This window comes from Columba livia, chromosome 3 (genome assembly GCF_036013475.1).
Source record: "Columba livia isolate bColLiv1 breed racing homer chromosome 3, bColLiv1.pat.W.v2, whole genome shotgun sequence".
In the NCBI taxonomy this organism is placed as follows: domain Eukaryota; kingdom Metazoa; phylum Chordata; class Aves; order Columbiformes; family Columbidae; genus Columba; species Columba livia.
The window spans coordinates 103,586,129-103,609,364 of record NC_088604.1 but is presented as its reverse complement, the minus strand read 5'-3'; the positions used below and the strand labels follow the sequence as shown (position 1 = coordinate 103,609,364).

Here is a 23,236-nt window from a genome sequence, read left to right as displayed (position 1 = left end):
TAAACAGAGCATGAATCAATAATTTATTGATTTATGCAGCTTACCTGTGAATGCACTCTAGTGACATTTCAATTACAGGTAGGATTATATTTCACCCTTCCAAAAAATGGGAGGATGCCCTCTGAGCAGATAGCTACTATCCCAGCCTTAAATGTGTCTGCACCACCAACCAACTCATCCAGAAGCAACACACTAACCTGACTTTTCTCAGCAGACAAGTTGTAAGTGTTCCTAGCAACAGGAAGAAGTGGGATGCTATTACCTCATCTAAGAGTGACACCTGAATATCTGTCTAGTCAGGAAAACACTGATGCTATTCTACCAGGAAAATGAACATCTATTTATTTACAAAACACTGTTGCAGTCTTCCTCTATATCATTCCTTTCCTCAGGAAAGAGAAATTAACTTATACACACAGCAGCAAAGTGCTCCTTACATCTCCAAAGCTGCAAAAGTTCCAAAAGATCAGTTCAAGCCATACAGCAGCACTTTGCCTTTGCAATAACCAAGGACCCCTTTCGTCTCCCTGTGTTCAATACTGCATAGATATACCGCTTTCTATTACGGACTCTGCTAGCCATCCTATTCCCAGATTCAGACGCATGGGAAAGGAAGAAGGAGCAGGAAAGCAGATGCACGATTGCTGCAGGAAAATTCAATAGAAGCAGCCAGCCAGTGTACAGAAGCATGGCCAGAGCTTACTCCAGGTAATAACAACTCTTTCATCCATGACTTCTCTGGAATTACCCATTGGGAAAGATATACACATAGACGAAAAGAGATACTTGAGCTAGGCCTAGTGAGGGACACATATGAAACCAATGCTGCAATAGTTTTCCCTGGGTTGGATTTCAGTGAGCAGTTGCTCTGCAGATGGAAGTAATGCTTATTAATGAATTGATTTTAAAATGTCTGCTTCATTATAATGGGTGCAGGGCAGAGGTTCTTTACAATAATCATATAAAAGAATGATTCTCCTTATGAGATTAAAGCTTTAAGACCATACTTATCGCTCCAGGATCCCTTCCACTCCCCATGGCCCCACGGATTCCAGATCCTGACGATATGTTTCCAGCCATTCTTGTAGCGTATCTGTAAAGAGGAAAGAAAAATAAACTCAATCACAGCTTTTCACAATTGTGATATTCAGTAAAAAGAAGGGTAATAAAATGGATCTTCTTCTATACATTGGAGGTCTGGTTTAACTTCTGATCTCATTTGACTGCAGCTAAAAATAAGTGCCTTTTGCTATATTTTAAAGGAGTGATGTGTGGGAGCAAACCATGCCTATTTTGCTTTCCTGAGGACAGTGAATAGCTGACATAGAGGGAAGCAGCAGCATTCTCATCACAACACATCATTTCAACAGCCTTGGGAAAGCCCAGTGCCAAATTCCACACACCTGATGCTGTGAGCCAGCAAAGGCGGAGACTTTGAGGAACCAGGAGACCAGACTGCCTGGAGTGAATGTTGATAGTCAGCACAGAGAGATTATGATAAACAGAATCTGTGTATATCTACGGTGTTGTGGTTTCCAACAGCTGGAGTTTTGGTGCTTTTCTCCTGTTGCCATCACTGCTTTAAGCCAGAAGTAACTCACTTTCACCAGTGAAGCTGAAATGGTGTAAGTGGAAAGGAGAAGCAAACCTTTTACTTATGCACACAGGCAGTGTGGGAAAGAAATACCACAGCAGCCTCATCCCAGGCAAAGGCCAAGCCCCTGGCCAGTCTCAAATCATTTCCCCAAAGGACACCTCCTGGATGTCTTGGCATTCCTGTAAGGTGGAGCAAAGACTGTTTCTCCTCGCCATGCACATCATGAGCAGCAGGAAGCTGAAACAGCCGGCTTCCTCTCCAGCAGAATTCAGGATTCTTCCACTCCTGTCCTGGGGAGAGCCAGCTATGACCTCTGGAGCCTGGCAACTCTCATCTTTCTATTTCAGAGCTCTTAGCTAAGAGCACGTGTCCTTCAAGAAGCAGCACACTGGCTGTGATGATGGCACTAAACGTGCCATGGCATAACTAAAACAGGGGAGATCCAGGTTAGACATAAGGAAGAGATAAGGAAGAAGAGGGTGGTGAAACACTGGCCCAGGTTGCTCAGAGAGGTGGTAGATGCCCCATCCCTGGAGACATCCAAGGACAGGCTGGACGGGGCTCTGAGCAACCTGATCTGGTTGAAGATGTCCCTGTTCATTGCAGCGAGTTGGACTAGATGATCTCTGAAGGTCCCTTCCAACCCAAACTGTTCTGTGTTTCTATACGGGGTTATAAACCAAAGCCAAACTCACCATTAAAGAGAGGGTGAGAAGAGAGAAAACAGCTTAGGGAAAACAAAATCCCCTTTCCAAAGGACTTGAAGTTTCTAGATTAAAATGTGTTGTGGCTATCTTACTTGACAGCATAGCCATTGTTTGATTTCCTTCTTGGCCTTGCTCACTGTTAACATTCCTTGTGTGTGCTACAGCTTATGGGGGGGTAAGCCATGTTCTGACTTCTGGTTGTAAAAAAATCTTCATTTCTTTTGATCTGTATGATAAATTGGTCCTGTTTTCAGATCAGCAATATTAATATCTAACCAGAAGTTCTGCATGAGTAGAACGGCTTTAAAAGATGGAGAAACACTGTTCTTGAACTAGTTGGTTATTTACTTTTCACACAGTGATTTAGGCAGCTTGTGATTGAGCTGAATAAAAGCAGATTTGCATCATATGACAAATCCCAGAATTTCAGCCAGTCCTTCTATTCCCATTTGAAACAGAAAAGTGAATTTTTAAAGAGTCACCATGGAATGAGAATCCCCAGAAATGCTGTATATGCTGTTAAAGTTTCCCAAAACAAAAGTGAAATTAAGTTGCATTTTTCCATTAGAAAAAAATGACAGGATTCAGATATCCTCCCCCTTCTCATTATGCCCAAATCCTTCCATTTCCTGAAATTTGAACTATGTGCTTTCAACAATCCCTCCTGGGAGTAAAGCTAATGAAAATTACTCTGAACAGAACAATGGTGTAACTGCCCTGTAGTGGATCAGCAGTGCAAGATGACCAGGCAGGAACCTTGATCTTACCTTCACAGCTCCTGTGACAGTGTAGGCATGACCCTGTACAATCCCATTCCTCAGCTCTATGTTTCTCTTCAGCTGCAGAAGGGAGAAAGCACAGCTTTTAGCTCTGCCACACTGCAAAGGTATGGCTGTCAACTCCCAGAACTACCATTTGGTATGGCAGAAAAAGGAGACCTGGTTTTGACTACAGCAGTTATCTCAGATATAGTGGCTCCAAAGGAATGTGACTGTTGTTCCCACTGCAGCCATAAGTAAGCCAGTAAATTTAACAAAACTACAGGTCTTCACATATTTGCAATTTCTTCAATGGTCCAGAGCTGCTGCAAATGCAGAATGACTTGGACTGGGTCATTGGGATGATTAGGATGCCAGAACTTTCCTGCCACCCACAGCTGAGCCTCAGCCACCTGAGCTGAGAGGCTTGTCCTTGGCTTGTCTGCAACAGCTGAGGTTTGTGTCCTGATGAACCAGGCACTACAGGAAGGATGTCACACACTTTGCAGTCTTCCCTTACAGGCTGTAAGGGAAGCCTTGGCAGTTTTTTAGCAAGATACTTGCTGAGCATCACAAAGCCTTATGCAACTTCCCAGCGTTAACAGAGGTAGCCTGCAAATCACAATGCGATAATAGCATCTTCTTGCAGAACAGAGGTGCGTTTTAGGCTAGCTAGAATCATTCACAAAGCTATGAGGCCAAAATCAGCCCTGTTGCAAGAGGATACCACTCTTTCACAGTGGAATTAGCCAGGAGAGAAGCCACAGACCCCTCTGACAGACTGGTCCGTCTACATCTACCCAAAAGCCTTTACATTATTTACTGCATAACCTTATCTACTTTCTGCTGCCAAGATCTCTCCCGGCATCCATAAGCTGTAACTGTTACACAGAGTGACTATGGACTTTGTTTTTCACTCAAAAGAGCAAACTTCATGCAAACATGGGAAACCAAGAAAGGCCATGCTCCTGGCCCTGTGATTCACCTGGCTTGAGGTGCTACACCCCATCAGACAATTAGATTTGTCAGCTGCTTTCAGTATTTCCTCCAGATCAGGAGGGGGATCCTTCAATGAAAACTGCACTTGGACTCCACCTGTGAGGTCTACTAAAGCATCAGAAAGGTAACCTCCGTGCAAGTTCTGATAGGAGCCCCGTAACCTGAAGCGAAAAAAAAGAAAAAAAAAAGACTTAATTAATCCTTACACTGTGTTTTAATAAGGAATGTACAGTGATGGTTTCCAAAATGGACATGCACACTAAGGCAGTGATTCTGGGATGTGTAAGCATTTGGGCCAGGTAATGCAGGTGATGAAAGGACACGTGATTGAAATACATGGCCAGACACAGCACACGTCTTATGGAATGAATGAAGCAAAGAGGGACGTTTTCCTATGTATTCACTCACGTCTGGGGCAGCTTTCCAGAGTCATTTACAGACAGTGGAAAATAATAAGGTGCATCTCACAGCAAGACAGACATTTTAAGGAGATGAGCTGCATCTCATTGAAGTATCCAGTTTCCTTCTTCTGAACAGGAAAGGAGCCAAGGGTGACTAGTTCAAAAGGATGTTTCAGATCAAATGGAGCTGAACTGTTCATTTTTACATTGTGTTTTGCCATGACTCTTCACAAAAATGGCCAGTATCCCTTTTGTAAATGAGAAATAGGAAGAAGAGAGAGGTGAAGGTATTTGTCCATGCTTCCAAGGCAAGACAGAAACAAGTTTTCAGCGCTGTTCCCAATTCACTCTGCCAGAGTGCAATAACAAGATAATAATTTAATATTGCCAACACAGTCCTTGTTGTTTTTATCATGTGCTTTTTATTGAGACAGCAAATAAGCTGGAACATGCTGTACTTAGAGCAGGTAGAGCAAGCTGTTAAATCCCACCATACACACTGTATTTAATGAATGTAATCAAATGAAGTCTGCGGCTAATTGTATTTTGAAGGGTTGTCCTTGTCCTACACTGATGAAAAGAATTTGTCATGGGCACTGGGGAAAAACTTCTCAAATGGGAATCTCATAAACAGCATCGCTTGCAACTTTAATTTAATAGAGGTTTGGTTTGCTTTGTAATTAAAATCTTATGCAGCAAATTGATACTGAATCCTGAGTCAACTTTTCTGAGATATCTCATGGCAAAATGCATCCTACTCCGGAGTCATTCAGATGCTGCTTTTACATTTGCTTATCCTCAACCAAACCTGCCAGAATAATTGGCTTTCTTCTTCAGCTCCTCTTTACTGCATTGCAAAAGTTATACCAGCTTGATATAGAGCATGTATCCCAGTTCCAGCCCTCCAAACTACCCATAGCACAGGAACTTCTCTTCAGTGGATTTAATAGTGGGCAATGTTACAGATGCTAAGGGATCCCTCCACTCCTCAGAGGATTTTTAAAAATTATTATATCTTCATGAATCATTATTAATGCTGCAGTAATCTGAGGACGTCAGCCAAGAGGCAGAGCTCTCTGTGTGAAGTGAGAGCTGATTGGGGACTCACAGGAGTACATGTGTTGTGTCTGTGCATGTTCTCCAGCCATGTTTCCTCTCATTGCCTGCTCCAGATGTCTGCATGATCTCTAATTAGTGACTATAAATAGAGGTAATCCCTGCTCAGAGTCTGTAGTTTTAAAGAGAGGAAAATATGGAAGGGAAAACAGAGCCAAATAAGTTTGTTCAAAGAAAGGAGGAGATGCCCCACCACTTTTGCATCACTGATCATTGTATTGTTCATTTTACTTCTCAAGCATTAACATCCCAGAGTTGGACTGGTTACATTTAGGTATTCAGCCTGAGACCAGCATCTCCAGGTTATGTTGGCCCTGTGTTCACATTCAGCCACAGTTCCTCACATAAGCACAGCACAACACACACAACTGTTAGCCTGAAATCCTTCCTGTGTGCTTTGCATAAAGCAGAGGGCGAAACCACTCGTAGAAGACATTCAGCAGAATGTAGAAGAATAGACCAGGTATATTTACTTGGCATATGCTTTTTCCAGCAAGGATGGCCAGAATTCGTTTGATGTTCGAGGCTGTACAGACAGGTATCTTCCATTTAGGAATGGCAGCCGGTCATCTATCACTACATCCACCCAGGCTCCACATTGCCAGAACTGAAAAGAAAAAAAAAAGAAAAGAAAAAAAGAGAGAGAAAAGAATGAACCTCTTTAATAGCTAACATTCATGCCAAGCAGCGGCCTCCTGAAATAGCACACGGATTAATCTAAAGCGTAGATACGTGCAAGTTCTCTCCTGAACCGCTTCAGGCTAATGGTCCACATTGTTAAACAAGCTACCAAGTGGCTGGATTTCCTAGTGGCAGAAGTCATTTGAGAATATAAACAGTCCTGCAATCAGTGGAGTAAAGATTCAACGTAGGAAATATGCTAATATTATTGGGCGATAGCAAGCGTTCGAGATTATAAAGAACAATCACATAGATGGTTCAGTGAGTCTTAGTCCTCAGCTGCACTTGGATTTTCCCCTGCAGCACAGCTCTTGGCCAGAGAGCCTCTGTCAAGATCCAGCCTCTAGATTTTCTTTCCTCTGTATTTCAGTTAAGATTCAGATGTGCTGTCATGGACAGGGACAGCATAGTGACTAAAGACTGTTTTGAGGTGATACCCGTCTCCTTCATAGATGAGGAGGGCACAGGCTGCCTCTCCAACATGTGGACAGAGCAGGTGTTTCTCCAGCTGATCCAGCTGATGAAATCTTTCAAGGGAGAAGACAGGGAAAGATATCTGTGGGGATGAACTAAAGGAGCCATTTCCAGAGTCATTAGCAGATTAATGTAGCTTAGCTTGATTCGCAATCATCAGAGGCCAAGCTCTTATTTGCAGTAATGCTAAGGACTCCAGTGGAAGTATGCCAGCAATAGATTTAGTATAGCATGATTTTATTTCAACAGCTTTGGTCAATGAAAATCCCCAAAGAGAGCTGTTCGGTTAGAAGAGCACAACACCAGATCTGCCCAGCAGCAAAGCAGCTTACAGTCTGCTAAGCCAAAAGCAGGTTTGATCCCACTTACATTCTACCTCACCCCAGCCTCTCACTTGGAATCACAGAATCATAGAATTGTTCAGGTTGGAAAAGACATTTTAAGGTCATCAAGTCCAGCTTAACACTGCCAAGTCCACCACTACACCATGTCCCTGAGAACCTCATCTACACATCTTTTAAACAACTTCAGGGATGGTGAATCAACCACTGCCCTGGGCAGCCTGTTCCAATGCCTGACAACTCTTTTCATGAAGAAGTTTGTCCTAATATCAAGGCTAAGCCTCCTCTGGAGCAACTTGAAGCCATTTCCTCCTGTCCTGTCACTTGCTACTTGTGAGAAGAGACCAACCCCCTCCATGCTACAACCTCCTTTCAGGTAGTTGCAGACAGCGATAAGGTCTCCCCTCAGCCTCCTTTTCTCCAGGCTGAACAGCCCCAGTTCCCTCAGCCGCTCCTCATCACACTTGTGCTCCAGACCCCTCACCAGCTTTGTTGCCCTTCTCTGAACTCTCTCCAGCACCTCAATGTCTTTCCTGTAGTGAGGGGCCCAAAACTGAACACAGGGTTCAAGGTGGGGCCTCACCAGCGCTGAGCACAGTGGCACAATCACTTCTCTAGTCCTGCTGATCACACTATTCCTAAGACAAGACAGGGTGCTGTTGGCATTTTTGGCCACCTGGGCACACTGCTGGCTCATGTTCAGTTGCTGTCAATCAACATCCCCAGATCCTTTTCCACCAGGCAGCTTTCCAGCCACTCTTCCCTGAGCCTGTAGCACTGCCTGGGGTTGTTGTGACCCAAGTGCAGGACGCGGCACTTGGCCTTGTTGAACCTCATACAACTGGCCTCAGCCCAACGATCCAGATGCTCCAGATCCCTCTGTATGGCCTTCCTACCATCCAGCAGACTAACACTCCCACCCAACCTGCTTTCTTCTGCAGACTTACTAAGGGTGCACTCAATCCCCTCATCCAGATCATTGATAAAGAGATTAAACAGAACTGGCCCCAATACTGAGCCCTGGGGAACACCACTTGTGACAGGTCGCCAGCTGGATTTAACTCCATTCATCCCAACTCTTTGGGCCTGGCCATTCAGCCGGTTTTTTACCCCAGCATGATCAGCCAGTTTCTCCTACATCAGTTGTGGCAGGAGATAGCAGGCTTGGAGTCTCCAAATCTGAGTGGTTTGAGGCTTCTGCTTGATTTTAGCAGGATGGGGTTTAAGGAAATGCCTTCCATGGTTGTCATCTGCCCAAAAGAGAGACAGGCAAAAGGACAGTCCTGGTCACCTGACATTCCCTCCTGTTACCAGCCAACAACAGGCAGCAGGGTTGTATGCAGAAAAGGTGTGATATCCAGCCACACCTTCACATGGTGCTCTGTTTGCAAACACAACAAATAAACGAGAACAATATGGAACTGGCTGTGTGATTAAAGCAATCCAAACCCACTGAGTGACACTTTTGCAAAAGATGGGTTCCTTGGCCATCTTTGGTAGGGAGCTCAAGATGGGACATTTTATGAACACAGCACTGTATTTTTCTTCAGCTGGATAAAGAGAACTGCTTTGTCCTGACTGCTGCAGACTTTCATATTGTGGTCTCATCTGATCTCAAAAGGACAGGGAAACGCCACAATGGGAATGAGAAACCTCATGGGAAGTCCTAGGATGCTCTGGGAGTGCAGAAGTGGTACAGGAGAAGCCATTCTCCCCTGTATGCCTTCAGAGAGGGACAATGCATTCACTTTTTGGCTTTAGACTCTGGCTTAATGAAATTTCTTTATACCTTCAGGATTTAAAGTACCGAAGCGGGGAATGTGACAATAAATGAAATAAAAAATTCCTGTTTGGTCAGGCTGCAAAGACAGAAGTTCTTCCCTTCCACATTTGTGGTGATACTTTTAAATCAGGACTTTATTTTCCTGGGTTTAGAAGAGGAGGAAAAAGAAACAGACAACAACATGCCTAGGGTGCTGCTGGTCAGAGGGGCAATAGCGTGTGGTTATTTTGCCTCTTTTTTTCCCTCCTTTGACTGGGATCCTAGAGTAATCCAGTTCTGAAAGTGAGGAAGGTGAAAATCCCATGCCTTTCAACCATTCTCTTTTGCATGGTGTTAGAAGGCATCTTTTGGATGTGTCCTGAAACTGAGGTCTTGACCAATTATGGCCTTTAAAGATTTAATCAGTTTCTTCCTGAGAGCAAGGACATTAACGCTCAGGGCAGACCCCCTCTGTTTTGAGTTGATGCACTGTGTCATGACCCCCTTCAGCCCCGGAAGAATATTTCTGGGTTTTTTTCCCAGGCTGAGCTGCTGCTGCTCACTGTCACAGTACATGGCACACCCTGCCTCACAGGCATCAGCTTCTGTGGCAGAGAAAGTGAGTCCTGTACAAACACAGAAATAACATAATTCCTGGTGAAATAACATCATTGTAATTATTCCCTGGATAAAAACATCACCCATCTTTACAGCTGGTGAAGTGCTTAACAGCCTCAACTCTTGTAGCTGAACAGCCAGTGTTGTGCAGGAAGACTGGAGCAGCCCTTTGTATTCCTGAGAGGCAACGTGCTGCAGATCTAAAAAGGTGAAAAAAGTTATATACTAGAATTTTTATATTAGCATCTGATATGCTTTGTTTGCAATTCTTCACTGAGCTGAGGACTGGTGGCTTAGCCTGTGGATGGCAGTAAAATATCTTTGATAGAATAATTGAAAGGCATTGCCGAGAAGCATTTCCATTCAGACTAGATTTCTCAGGGGTTTATTGCTCAAGGAAAGCCAGAAACAGTTGCATTGATTTGCAGATGAGATGAAAGGGAAAACATTTTCAAATACTGTAAGGTATTTATACTGCTTAAGATTTAAGGATTGTTCCTAACTAATCTTTTCAAAGCTCTCAGGAAAGAAAATCTAGCTTGTATCCTTTTAATGTGTTTTAAGCAGACTGGTGTCCCTTCAGCTGGTTTATCTCATACAGTCAACCTCTGCATGCTGGAAATGGGCCAAGACAGAAACATCTGGTATTCAGAGGAGTAGAGGAACAGAAAAAAATTTAGACTGCCCACAAGATAATCTTCTTGGTCCTGCTCCCCAAGAGCTCCAGGCAGTCATACAAGTCTCACTGCCAGAGCTTTTTGCTTGGTATAACAAAACAGATTTGTGAAAAAAGGGAGATGATGAATGGCCAAACATATGCTGGCTCTCTTTACATCCAGTTTAGCTTCTGGAGCTTAATGGTAGTGCAAGTGCTTCTAATCCCACAAGATGTGGGGTTGACTCGGACACAAGCAAGCAGGGCCTGCCAGTTACTATCCCAGACACTCTTCTGGGAGATTCACGGAACTTCAGGAGTTGGTAGAAAGTGAGATTTACTAAAAAGCCTTGCTTGTCTCTCAAAATAAATCTCTTTTCAAAATATCAAAATCCTGTTCCTCTGATTTGTCTTCAAGGATTTGTAATTTCAAGGCATTTCCATGAGCTTAAAGGGTAAGGTGAAGTATACCATGAAACAGAAAATGACTACAAATACATAAAGAACACAGGTGTGCTGACAGCCATAACAAACTGTGCAAATCAATGCAGACACCAGAACGCCATCTAAAACATATATGTACACAAATCTATCTGAACAGCTGGTATCTGTACCTCCAGAGTCATAACTTTCAGAAAAGGGCTTCAAATTCCCTGAAGTGTGATTGCATCACCCGGAACACAAGGAATCATCAGAAAATTTGGGATTTTCTGCAAAGTTTTGAACTGGGAGTCAGCGCTGAAGAACAAAAGCACTCAGGGATGTCAAGAACTGGGCCCCTATTTATTCCAACTAGCCAAGCCTGAGCAGTACCAATACAGCAGAGAATACATACCCGGAAATGAAAAATCCCTGCATAATCATCCTGGAATCCTTGGTCCTTTGGTAAAACATTTTCCAAAAATTGCTTCCGCAGTGTCAGGGAGCCCAGAGCTGCCAGCATCCAGCAGTCACCTCAAGGGAGGGAAGAATCCAGTGCATTCAGTCAATTACTCACTGTTACGGAGCATAACTATCTCTTTAGAAGGCTGGACTTCAACATCTAATACATGTAAGAACCAGCTTGTTAAAAATACCAAAGTTCCTGTCTCACTTCCTTCCCCACAAACACTGCACTACTACCCAGCATTCACCAGCTTTGTTCCTTGGGAACCCTGATGCTACCCAGCCATCCGTTTCTACTTTCATGCTCCTCCTGTCTTTTGTGACCAAGTTGAGACTTCTAGTCTAGAACATTGTTTAGAAAATCTTCAAACTTCTCAGTGGGGTGAGAAACAGGAAGACATTTATTTCTAAGTGGGAGCAGAGCTGCTCCCAAACACAAACATGGTTATGGGTCAGGAGGAAAAGATGGAACCAATACAGGGTTCAGACACACATCTGGATAAGTATCAGAGAAGACAGATGGAAATATCCACAGGAAAGAAAACACTGAGAGTCAGATGAAGACATTAGAATGAAAAGAAAATTAAGTCCTACACATGTTTGTGTTGTGTCTACTTACCCCGGAATAGTGTTTGACCCTTGTACTTGAAGCATCTGCCTGATCTTAGTTGCACCTTCCTTTCTATGCTTGTCCTTATATACTTAGAAGGCAGATACCATATGTAAGTAACAGGGATTAGAGCTGCTGCATTTGGCAATCCTACTAAATATCTGCAATAAATTGTGTGTGGACTTGTGAGAGTCTGGAATGTTCTGTATTAATTGTTTACTACAGCTACCATGGTCCACATCATCCCACCAAGCTCTCAGAACATAGCAAAGCAACCGCAGGTTATTGCTTTGTGCCAATCTTTTCCAAAACGTGAATATGACCTTACCAATTTCTCCTTGCATGATATCAAATCTGCTAACTCCATCTACAATCAAATAAGGATTTCTCTGAAGTTCCTGGAGGAAAGAAAATGCAAAGAGCAGTGTGAGTACCCAACCTATGTCAGCAGTGTGTTCCTGCCCCTTGAAGACCCATGTTTGCCTATCTTTCCCACAGCTGAAAACTCCTTCTCTTGAGCCCTGATGTTTTGTTACCTGCCACCAACAAAACCAGAGGAGCTACTCAGGCATCTCTTCTTTAGGCTGCACAGCTGTTCCTAGAGATGGGGACTTGTGGCTGGGTGCTCAGTAAGTTTTCATTTGGGTTTCTCTAATGCTACCAACACCTTCCAGAGAAGGCTCTGAGCCTGGCTGTGAAATCATGCAGGTCCCTGGGGGACAGAGGGCAGTGACACAGAGGTTTCCAACCTAAGAAGAGCAGGGTCTGTACTTCAGCTCAGCCCTGCGTCTGGGAACGTTTTAACTCTCTGAGCCTTTTGTGTTTCCATGCAGGACTAATACATGTCAGCCTGGGCTGCTTTACATTACTTCTGGTAAGGAAGCTATAGAAAGAGACCTTAATCTCTGGCTGCAAAATCCCATAGGCCTGGCTGATTTATTTTTAATTTCGAGAGAGTTTTCCTTGTGTTTCTTGAGAATCTTGCTTGGGCAGTGAAGGAGGAAGCACTTCAGAACTTGGATTTGCACACAGAAATGTGAACCATTCTCCCACCTGTGTCTGCTATTGGTCTAGGACATCTGAGTGCTCAGGTAGGGATGGCCCCAGAATCCCCTGTGAGTAACCCTTGGCACACCCCAGCTGGGCAAGGGTCTGTTTTAAAAGAGCAATCAGCCTTGAATATGAAAGCCACTGCACACCTAAGAAAATTAAGAGATAAAAGGGAAAAGAAAACATCTGAGCAAGAAAAATAATAGAGCAGCTCTTCCTTACGCAGGCCTTGGCATTTTTCTCCCCAATTGATTTGACATGCTGCGCAAAAATGAGACCAGTGCACAACGTGACTCATGACTCACACAGTTGCATGAGCTCAGCATTAGCAAATGCTGTCAGTTTTCTGAAATGGCTTCAACAGTGATCAAACTCCTCTAAGAATTCTCCCTGTCATGAGAAGATGCAAAATAACGTTGCTGCTCCAGGCTGGTGTACAGATCCTGCTCCCACAGCACTGGTGACACTGGGGAAAGCAGCCTGGGCAGGCATCTTCCTTGACAGATCCTTTCATGCAGCCATCCACACCTGTCCCAGAACTTTGGGGATTTACGATAAGAGATTTATCTATAGGATGGGAGCAGGCCTAAGAAGTGGTGGCCACTGGCAGCAGCAGCTGGTCATTGTACAGGGAAGCGGCAGCTCTCAAGCCTTCTTCCTTCCCCTCTGCATCTGTCCCAGCTTTATCTTCTCTCTGCCTCTTTTTCCCTGACCTGGGTAAATTCAAAACCTCCCACAAACAGGAAAGAGTAACTTGCATAACAAGGTTCTGAACTTGGCCTGTGTCTTCATGTGTGTCTGACTTGCCAACAGTCGTCCCAGAAAACCAACAGCATAAAAGAATGAGAATTTTCATTCCCCCATAATTTCTGAGTCTGTTGAAGTCTTAATTGCCCCAGGCAAGGTGGCTGGGCTCTGACAGATGTGCTACGGTGCAAAGCTGCTGTGGGGGTAAGCACCATAAAGAAACACAAGTCTGAAACTAATGGGAAGGCAGCTGCATCTCCTATAGGATTCCTGAGGCTGATGTGCTGGGATGATAAAGCTCTGAAGGGCACTGTAGATCCTGCTAGCCTGTTTCAGAGACTGGATGAAAAGTCAGCCCATTAGATGCCTCAGCAGATACTCTATTGCACACCAAGATGTTTGACTCCCCAGTAAGCAGAGTCGTGTCATTAAGCAGGTTCCTTGCTGAGAGAAAACAGTAATTTTGTCTAAAACCAAAAGGGACCAGGATCTGAAATCGGTGCCAGCCAACATGCCTTGACTGTGCATACAGACAATTTTGTGGCTGTCAGAGAACAAAAGTCGAAATCAGACAGTCACTATAATCCCCACCCACCACACGCTAAGGTCTGCTGCTGGTAGGGTGTAATGCCCACAGACTTAGGGGGAAATAACGGGAAAGCAACACAGAGCATGTGACTAGCCATGGAAAAGGGGCTGCTCAGCAGCTGTCCCTCTGCAGAAACCACACAGCAAATGCAAAGTGAATTCCCACTGAGGTGACACTGTCTGAAACGGCAGCAGCCCTCCCTGCTGCCTGCATGGCGGTCAGAAGTGGTGGGGCAGGATTTAACATGAGGTTTGTGCTTCTGAGTGCAGCCACCTCTCTGTGGGCTTGAGGAGACGAAGCAGCACGGACACGCTTCACAAGGACACGGTGCACAGAGCACAGGGTCTTTGCGCAGTGTTGGGTGTGAGCCAAGGAAGGGCAGGGGACAGACAGAAGCTGAAGCAAAGGCAGGAAGGGGCAGTGGTAGGGAATTGCAAGACTGGATACTTGGGATTTCTGAACGAGCCTAGGGAGGACATAATTGTGATGGGTGCAGTGCATTGGAAATCTGGGCCTTCTCAACTGGAAGGAAAGGGAGGAAAGGAAATCTCCAATTAGTTCCTCTTCCTTCAAAGGCAAGAACACAGCAGTCATAAACCACAAGAAACTACTATTATTGCAAAACACAGCTATGCACAGAGTTACTGCCACACAAAAAGTGCAGGCATTTGCTAGTGCTCAAATTGCATGGCAAATAGAGAAACCACAGATTTAACTATAAGTCTGTCCAGAAGCAGTGCCTTGTTTCACTGAGAAATTATAATGAGTCTTTGTGGCATTTTCCTTGAGACTTTTTAGTTTTAGCTGGAGGGAGAAAAGAGGGAGCGCAAGGAGGTGCATGGTCTCTTCTCAGTGTATCTGTGAGGAAGGCAGGGAAGGCAACCATATGGGCTGCAAGTCAAACGCTCTGCCTGGACTCATCCCCCCAGGACAAAGATACCATCACTCGCTTTCCATGGCCCACTGAAGACTTCATTATGTATTCAAAACAGAATAGAAGTTCAGGTTCAAGCCAGTTCATCCTCTAGAGAATGGTCTTACCACAGATGGACTGCTTAACTAAAGGGCAAAATGGAAAATCAGTTTACGAGGTGGAAGGAGAGTGCCTTGCACACGCATTTGTCTCTAAATTTCTTCTTATAATTGCTCAGAATTTTAAGGAAGAGCAAGTTCCAAGAAGCAGGTGGGGGTGAGTAATATAGGCCATATGTAGACATAGGTAAAGAACTCAGACATTTTTGTGGAAAATTGGAAAACCAAGGTAGGATTTCATAGGCAGTGTAAGGCAGCCTGACTGCAGGCAGCTTCTCAGTATGGTGGTGTGGCTGTGGCCCACACATTTCCCCACTGGCCCAGCATGATCCCAAGTGTAGGCACAAGGCCACCGAGGGTTAAGAGGCAGAAGATGACTGTTTACAAAGCTGCCTCCCAATCAGTTTACCTTAGCCCTACAATAAAATCCCAGCCTTGCTTCTGTTCCTGCCACAGCACCACGTCTTTTGCTTTGGCTGTACTTGTGTTGCTCTTCTCTGCTCCTGCTCCACCTTCCTGACATGTCCTGCCATCATGAGCCACGGTGCTCCCTGTTCAATGTAACACAAATTAAGAAAAATGAAAAGGCTGCTATTGATTGAAAGCCAAACTCTATTCTCAGCTGCGCAAATCTCAATTCAGCATCACTGCTGTACCTGTCATAGGGTTGCTCTGGATTAAGAAGCAAAGGTGGTGTTGCAGCTCCCTGGGCTGAGGGCACAGCCTAGCAGCGCGCTGAGGAAGGGTCAGGCACACCACTGCCAGATATCCCATAACCACAGATTAGCTAGCACAGAAATAAGCTAGTTGGGGTAACGAGGGAGGGCAGAGCAAAGGATAAACTGTGCTGGGACACACCAAAGGTCTGCCTGTTGCAATGCTTCATCTCCACCCAACAGCTTGGAGAGGGAGTGGGTTAACCGAGCAAGCCGAAAGGAATGCTCTGCCTGCATGTATCCTCCCACTCTCCATCACCTGGGGGCTAAAGGACTTCCCAGGCTGGAGGCTTTGTGCACAGTTTTGTGTTTATTAGACCTTGTGGGAATCAAGAATCCGTTTCCTTGAATTTGCCTAATCTATTTTTTTATTTTATTTTTTTTTATTTCTGCTTTTCTTTGACATTCTCTTAGGCAGGAAAAAAACAGACTAATCTCAAAGGGTTTGTTTGCACCACCAGAACTCAATTCCCTGCTTTACAGCAGAATAGATCAATTCCTAATTGCCTGTTTTCAACACAAATGCCTCAGTTGCTTTAAAAAAACCCCTCCTCTGCTCCATCTCTCTCTCTCACAATGGAGGAATGAAGGCCTCAGACTCGGCAGAGGTGGTAAAGTCATGCTTGAGGATTGACTGGTGTCCTACAGCCAGCAGAAACAGAAACCAGAGCAGATTTTACTTGCATCCTGTTTCCTTTGTGTGGCTCAGTGCTAAAAAACAATGGCAACTGAGAAGGAGGTAAATGTAAAGGTTGTAATCAAGGGAGGTAGCCCTGTCTACCATGAGCCTTTGTAAGGCAGTTTCCTCAGAAGTCTTGAAACCTCCCAGTCAGACCACTCAGCACAAGCTCAAGTTTTCAAAGTGGCATAGTGTCATCAACTCTTCGCCTGTGTCCACCACAGCCTGCTGGCTGACTCCCCAGCCTGAGAAACAGGGAAGTGTGTGAGAAAACCAGACCATCACAAGAGTGCCTCTTTCCCCTCAACCCAGAACATGTGCATTCCCCCCACACTGCAACCAGCCCTTTCCAAAATCAACAGAGCCCAGAGATACTATGCAAATAAATCCTTCTCATCTAAAGCGTGTACAGAAAGACAGATGTAATAAATGGTAACACACCGCCGCTTCCTCAGCCCAGAGATATGAACTCTGAAGTGGAGGTCAGATGCAATCAGCTGAGTAGGCAAAGGCTGAGACAACAGCAGCCTGGAAATGCTGCTCCCATTCAATTACACTGATTGCTCACGCACGCTCAAAAATAAGGTGAATTGATTTTGATTTTCATCAAGGAGAAATACTGAACAGGATCCAAGGGCCTTGTGGCCTCTGAGAAATACTGAAGCTGTGAACTCTGCCATGAACAGCTGGTAAGCGGCTTTGGCTCATGCCAGAAAACAGCCCCATGGGGACAGACGTGCAGGTAGTGCAGGACAGCACTGCCCTCATCATCACACATTTCCCATAACTTGCTTTATTAAAGCAGCTCATGTGACAAACCACTTTTGTTTGTTTGTTTGTTTGTTTGTGCAGGAGGTTTTACTTCATTTTTTCCCCTGTGCTAAATTTTTAGGTTAACATCAAACAATTGTCTGATTTCTTATCCGAATAAAATCTGCCTTTTTCCCCACTCCAGCTCAGCTTATCTGTGTGGAAAGATCCTAACTTCAAAACAATTTTTGAAATTATCCATTTTGGTTCAGTCAGTTCCTGACTTCAAAATTCCTTAATGTTGGTATTTATTCCTGGAAATCTCTGAGAATTAAATCAAATGTCAATAAACAAATAAACACTAAAAGCAGTGTAGAATCATGATAAGCACACTGTTGCTGAAAGAAGGTTACACTTGCTTTGGGAAGGGACAGAGGAAAGGAGCAAGCCCTTTTGCAAAATTACTGAATCAAATGATCATTAACTTTTCTGAGGCGGGGGAGGGGAAGTATTGACTCACTCAAACTGTATCACTTTCCCCAATGATTTTTAGATGCTGAGTGCAGTAGCATGTCTCCCTGAGTCTCTGCTAAGGGAACAAGGTATTTCCCTTGCCCAGGTTTACATTAAAGCAGCCTCTTTCTGTGGTTTCTAGCCAATAACTTATTTTAGACCCTATTCTTCCCTTCCCCTGACACCAGACACACAAGGCAAATACCCAGGGAGTCCATGCCCTGATGCTACGAACAGACCGTGGTGATGCAGAAGAAACCCGGGTCAGCTATTTCAGTCAGTCCTTTCACCACCCACCTCCAATAAGTCACATCAGAAGCACTCAGGGCTTTCTCTCATGCTGCCCCTCAAGCCTCCTTTGTCCACCTTGCAGCTTTCCCCTCTCTTCCGGTTGCCCCTCACATATGTCACAGCTGATGTTAAACAGGGGATGGACCACCAGCTCTTGCTCAGCAATCCCTCAGCCTGTAAAGCAGGGTCTCCAAGAGACAAAGGATGAGCAGCTGCAGGAGTTTGTGATCTTGAAGACCCTTCAGAAAAACCTTCAGCCACCTCAAACCTATGCCCATTTTGGCCTTAAAAAGCGTAAGTGCTGAAGATCAGGGACTATCTTTAACAGTTTATAATGGGCACCATGTTGGACTTTTCCTGGTGCAGGGCCAAGGCAGTGCTGCACATGTGCTAATCTCTCTTACTTCACATATACCGTGTTTGAAAATGTAACCAATGTTAGCAAAAATAAAGCACTCGGAATCCAGCACCACTGCAATTCACATAATCTGGATTATCCTAATTTAGTTTCTTTTTGCATCTGTAGAGTATTATGCTTTATGGTCAGAAACCTTTAGTTAAAACATTAACTGACTAAAAATGCGTATTCAGCAACAGCAAATCATTTTGTGACTTCCTCTGTTCCACTCAATTGCTTGTGTAAAGGAAAAGTACCAAACAATGAAAGAATGTGTTTTGAACATTTTTAAAGGAGCATCTCAGGTTTTAGAATATGATATGACTCTTCAAGGAGAATTTAGAACAGCTCAGCTATAGAAAATCAATTCAATCTAAAGTAGAACTCTTTGCCATCTCTCAGCTGTGGGTGAACCAAAAGACCAGTTAATTGCAGAGCTCCTGCTGCCATCTGGTTCCTGTGTCCCCACCTCCAGTAATGCTTGAAGTACCACATGCAAAATCTCTATTACAAATTGCACACTTTTCACTGGACATAGACTGGGGGCCTGGGGATGAAAACAGCCTGGAGCTGTCCCCATCTGATGGGAGACTGCAACTACTTCAGGCAGGAAAACTGACATTTCAAAGGATGTCTTGGTGCTCCTGATCCACCTCCCCCTTCAGGGGCTCCCATATCAAATCAGCTCACTTTACAAGTCAGAATGAGTTGCTTCTGACTGTCACTGCTGACTATGGCTATCTGAAAATCAAGCTGTTTTTTCTCTGCTTTATACATTACCCCCAGACATGAGGACTCCAAACTCCAAAGGTAATTGGCAATTCACTTGACAATGTACAAGGCAAAACAGAAGTAGCATGTTGCTCAACTGCTCAGTTGGATCTGGAACTATGACAGCAGTTATAATTGCTATCTACCATTTAAATAACCAGATACTATATGACTCAGAAGATGGAGCTTAAGAGATTAATAGGACCAAGATGCCATTTTTGTCACAGTTGCCTTTCCAGCTATATTTTTTTTAATGTCAGAGGAAGCTAATGATGGAGCCTGAGAAAAATACATACATAGGTTAAACTGGCCATGCTGTCAGCAGAATGCAACTACATTCACTCTCTGGGAGATGTGTTCAGGTAGAAAAAGGTCTCCATTTGGGAAATCATAGGTATCATTTTGCCAAGTAGTTTAGGTAGTTTAAATACCTGGGATCGTGTATCCTTGTGGTTAGCATTGCAGTGACCTAAGAGTAAAGACTTCATGAACATTTCTGCATGGGTGAAAGGTACTCAACTAAAACCTTCGGGTTTGGGACACTTTGACTCCTAACACTGCAGCCTTCCCTCTTCTTCCCTGGGGACCAACCCCAAAGGCAACTCAACACAGAACTGGCCTGTCAGGACACACAAAATGTAAATACAGTTTTATTTACTTCCTGATCCTGGGCTCAAAACATCCACAGCTCTTTCAATGAAAAGCAACCACTGCTATTTAGCAACTTCTGCCTCTGCTTCATTCTGTGAGGAGACAGAGACCATGCTTTGATGTCACCGTGATGCACCAATGGTGTTGTGGTGACATTTGAGAACTTCTGGTTGTGCTCCCCAGGCAGCTGGTGCCATTGCCCTTCATTTTGCATCTTCTCTACCAGGACAAAGCCTGGCTGGTCAGGCAACAGCTACAGGTGGAAATTTTGGACAAACTGAGAAAGAAAAATTTAAAATGGAGCCTTCTTTATCACTGACATCCTAGGCTTCCCTTCTGGATGAGACAGCTGAGTTAGTAGTATCAACTTTTGTCCCTTCAGTAAGTTGTAGAAGAACAGCTGGTGATTCTGTGTTAACCTTTATGATAGAAGAAAAGCACCTTCAGTGTTCACATTGTGAACCCTGGAACATTAGCACGTGCTTTTACAGAGGAGAGCTCTGGCAAAGCAAATGAATTTTCATCCAGCTTCTTCCTGAAAAAACTCTGGAAAATTGTTGGAAGTGACTGGTTTCAGTCAATTTGGTGGGGTGATGCTGGAAACTGTGTAGTGATGGCTGAAAAAGTTTTCAAAAGGGCAGCACTGGGCGGGAGAGGACTTCTGCAAATTTTTGAAACCAGTTCCACAAAAACTCTCATTCATCAGTTTAATCTTCATGGATTCAGCAAAACAGAAGGGGATTCTCCAACACCTGCTTCACCTGATAAAATACAAGCACGGGAAGCAGCAGGTTCTGCTTTTGGCAAGATACATCAGTCCCTTTGCACACAAAACAACTCTCAGGATACTTGAGTAGGATAAATGTTCATCCCACACTGTGGTGCCTCAAGATTAGTGGTATTTCGGTTTATAAGTCAGTTTATATGCTTTTGAAATCCTACGCTTCTTTGCTGCTCCCAAATGGCAAAAACACCAGGGTGGTTAGTACTTAGCACAACTATATCGTAACATTTTATTCCTGTTTATTAATCTTTAAAATGCCCGTAAGAGTGCTTCTTAATATCCATGTTTGTCTTTCATGAGTCTAAAGCTTAGTTATTGTATCTTTGTCTTTCTCAGTCTGGAAATGGTGGCAACTAACTCCCTTCCTTTACAGTTTTTAGTTACTCTTCTACTATAATGCCTGTTTCAAGAGAGATTATCCCCACCTGCTACAACCCTGTAAACAAAGTGCTGATGTAAATAACACAGCACCAGCTGCATTGTCGCTGGACCCAGATTTGAAGGAAGGCTGCCTGAAGAGAAGCCCAGATGTTCAGCCAGCAGCAGGAGTTGCTTCTGCAGAGGAGAATGATCCCTTTGAGCAGCTCCACAGATGACACCCAGACATCCGCCCCCAGCACCTTCACACCTACCAAGCCATGTAATAAAGCAATGACCCAGACTGGAGATGCCTGTACCTCCACACACACAACTTCTCTAACACTTTCAAGTCCTGCTGCAGCAGTGGGTAGTGAGAAGTTCAAGCCTCAGGCCCCATCCCCACAACACTTCATCTGCAGCCCTCTTAGTGTCCAAGCTGCAGATTCTGCTTCATCTGATGCTTCACAACATCACATTTGGTTTACACTAGAGCTGGAGCTTCTCACCTTTCCATTTGGGCATCCATACCCAGCAGCTGGCTTGTGTCCCCTGTGGGACCCCTGGGTTTCGATGTCCGTGCTGGGAGCAGCTGCTGTTGCTGTGCCAAGGCCACCTCCCAGCCCAGCTCCAGCGGCCCCTCACTGCCCGGCTTGAACCTGCCACCCAAATTGTGTAGCTGCAGGCAACAGGGCTGGACCCCAGCACAAGAGACAGCACAGACACCAGCTACCAAGTAAACAGAGCTTAATGGAGCTAGAAGTAGGTTACTATAGAAATAAATAATTAAATACTTCTTGTTCTCAATAATAAATCTTTTGCATTTGTTCTGTCTCTGCAGTCCCACAGTTACTGTCTCTATACCCTGGGGGTTGCCTACAGGGAGTTGAACTGGTTTGCTGCAGCCCAGGGAAGCCAAAGGCCCCAGGCACTGGTGGTGCGCTCAGCAAAACCCAGCTAAAGGGCAGGACATGGGTAAACCAGGAGCTGCACCAGCAGCAAATGGTACACAGCAGCACTACACACTGCAGACTCACCATGGAAAGATTCCCTAAATTAAGTCCCAGGATAAAAAAGCCGAGCATGTGATCCCACCTCCCAATTTAAACATCCATATATATGCTAGGCGAAAATGACAACTGCCTATTAACTGCAACTGGGAATCAGCAGACAAACGTATTTCACCTCATGCCTTGTCCCAATTACTCTAAAATAGGTCTTGCTGAATCCGTAACTTGGATTACAGAAATCAAAGATCTTTAATAGAGTTTGTCAGCTTTTCGGGTTTGCACGAAGTCATCTAGAAGCAGATTGAAGTGAGAATGCTAGTCAAGTTCATAGGTGGAAACAAGCTTCCTACAAAAATGTACCCTCATGATGTAGTTATCTTCCATCCACACACCCCACAGCAAGGATCCCTCCTTCCAGCATCATGCTCCCAGTGCTCCCCTTGGGTTCTGCATCCCTTCCTAGCACAGATCTCTTCCCCCAGGGTGAAGCTTTAAGTTGCTCCCATTCAGCAGCAGGGCTATGAAACACCTCGGCTGCAGTAACTCACAGTTGGCCTCTTCCACTGTATTCGGCGCAGAGTATCCTCTGGAAGCAGGTTGGGACCGATAGAGCTGACATGAGCGGGAAAGGTGGCATCCTCAAAAAGCAGTCCTTGGCTCAGACAGGAGGCTCGCAGGCGGCTGAAGTCCTGGTTATTAAATTTCTTCACATTCTGGAGGCTTCCCGTTGTCCCTGTTGTTTGCCATCCCTGCTCCAACGTCTGAGCAGAGCCAGGGGCAAGCATCATTCCCCTTTCCTGTGAAGGAGAGACACAGACTGCCATTAGTTTCCCAAAGTGGTGCCTTAGGAGTGTATGGGAAAGCAAAAACCCCACACACACCCCAGCCCCCCAACAAGAGGATTGTGGAGCAACAGCTTGCAGAGCTGAGGGCAGCCACAGTGACAAAATCCTTATTAGCTGGAAATGCCTGGGGAAAAAGTAGTCGTCAAATCCCAACTGGTTTATCTTAAACCAGTGCTGTCACTGCTACAAATTCAATTTTGAGTCTTCCCTGAGGACAGAGAGCAAAGCTGTTAGTGAGCCGCTGTGTTAGCACTGACGTACATCTGCAAGATAAGTGAGCGTAGGAGATGGAGCAGGAGCTGCAGATACAGGGGAGGAGGGAGGTGGTGTGAGGAAGGAGCCTGCCCAGGGGTATCCAGGACTCTTCTGGCCATGAATCACACCGGTGCCCCAGGCATCTTTGAGTTATTTACTTTATTTCATTTCCACAAGTGAGTGCTTGATAGTCCT

General features: G+C 44.7%; 2 protein-coding genes across 11 annotated transcripts in view; one reads left to right on the top strand and one right to left on the bottom strand.

The window, feature by feature from the left end:
- The window catches only part of CAPN13 (calpain 13), a 61,632-nt gene that overhangs the window by 24,965 nt on the left and 13,431 nt on the right, over positions 1 to 23,236 (bottom strand). For 8 of the 10 annotated variants that reach the window (XM_021284820.2, XM_021284814.2, XM_021284815.2 and 5 more), the window contains 7 exons: positions 22,490 to 22,738; positions 11,933 to 12,002; positions 10,945 to 11,063; positions 6,052 to 6,185; positions 4,048 to 4,222; positions 3,072 to 3,143; positions 1,008 to 1,093 (listed from right to left, as the gene is read on the bottom strand). In XM_021284820.2, the coding sequence (XP_021140495.2) occupies positions 1,008 to 1,093; positions 3,072 to 3,143; positions 4,048 to 4,222; positions 6,052 to 6,185; positions 10,945 to 11,063; positions 11,933 to 12,002; positions 22,490 to 22,729 (896 nt within the window). In that variant the 5' untranslated portion in view covers positions 22,730 to 22,738. Of the gene's footprint in view, positions 1 to 1,007; positions 1,094 to 3,071; positions 3,144 to 4,047; positions 4,223 to 6,051; positions 6,186 to 10,944; positions 11,064 to 11,932; positions 12,003 to 22,489; positions 22,739 to 23,236 lie in introns of those variants that run through there. The other 2 variants (XM_065058653.1, XM_021284827.2) reach the window with 2 other exon arrangements.
- Positions 19,157 to 21,420, top strand: LOC135578935 (heat shock transcription factor, Y-linked-like). The gene is made up of 3 exons (XM_065055303.1): positions 19,157 to 19,178; positions 20,282 to 20,565; positions 20,955 to 21,420. Exons 1-3 carry the CDS (start codon positions 19,157 to 19,159, stop codon positions 21,168 to 21,170), a joined length of 522 nt encoding a protein of 173 aa, XP_064911375.1. The 3' UTR covers positions 21,171 to 21,420.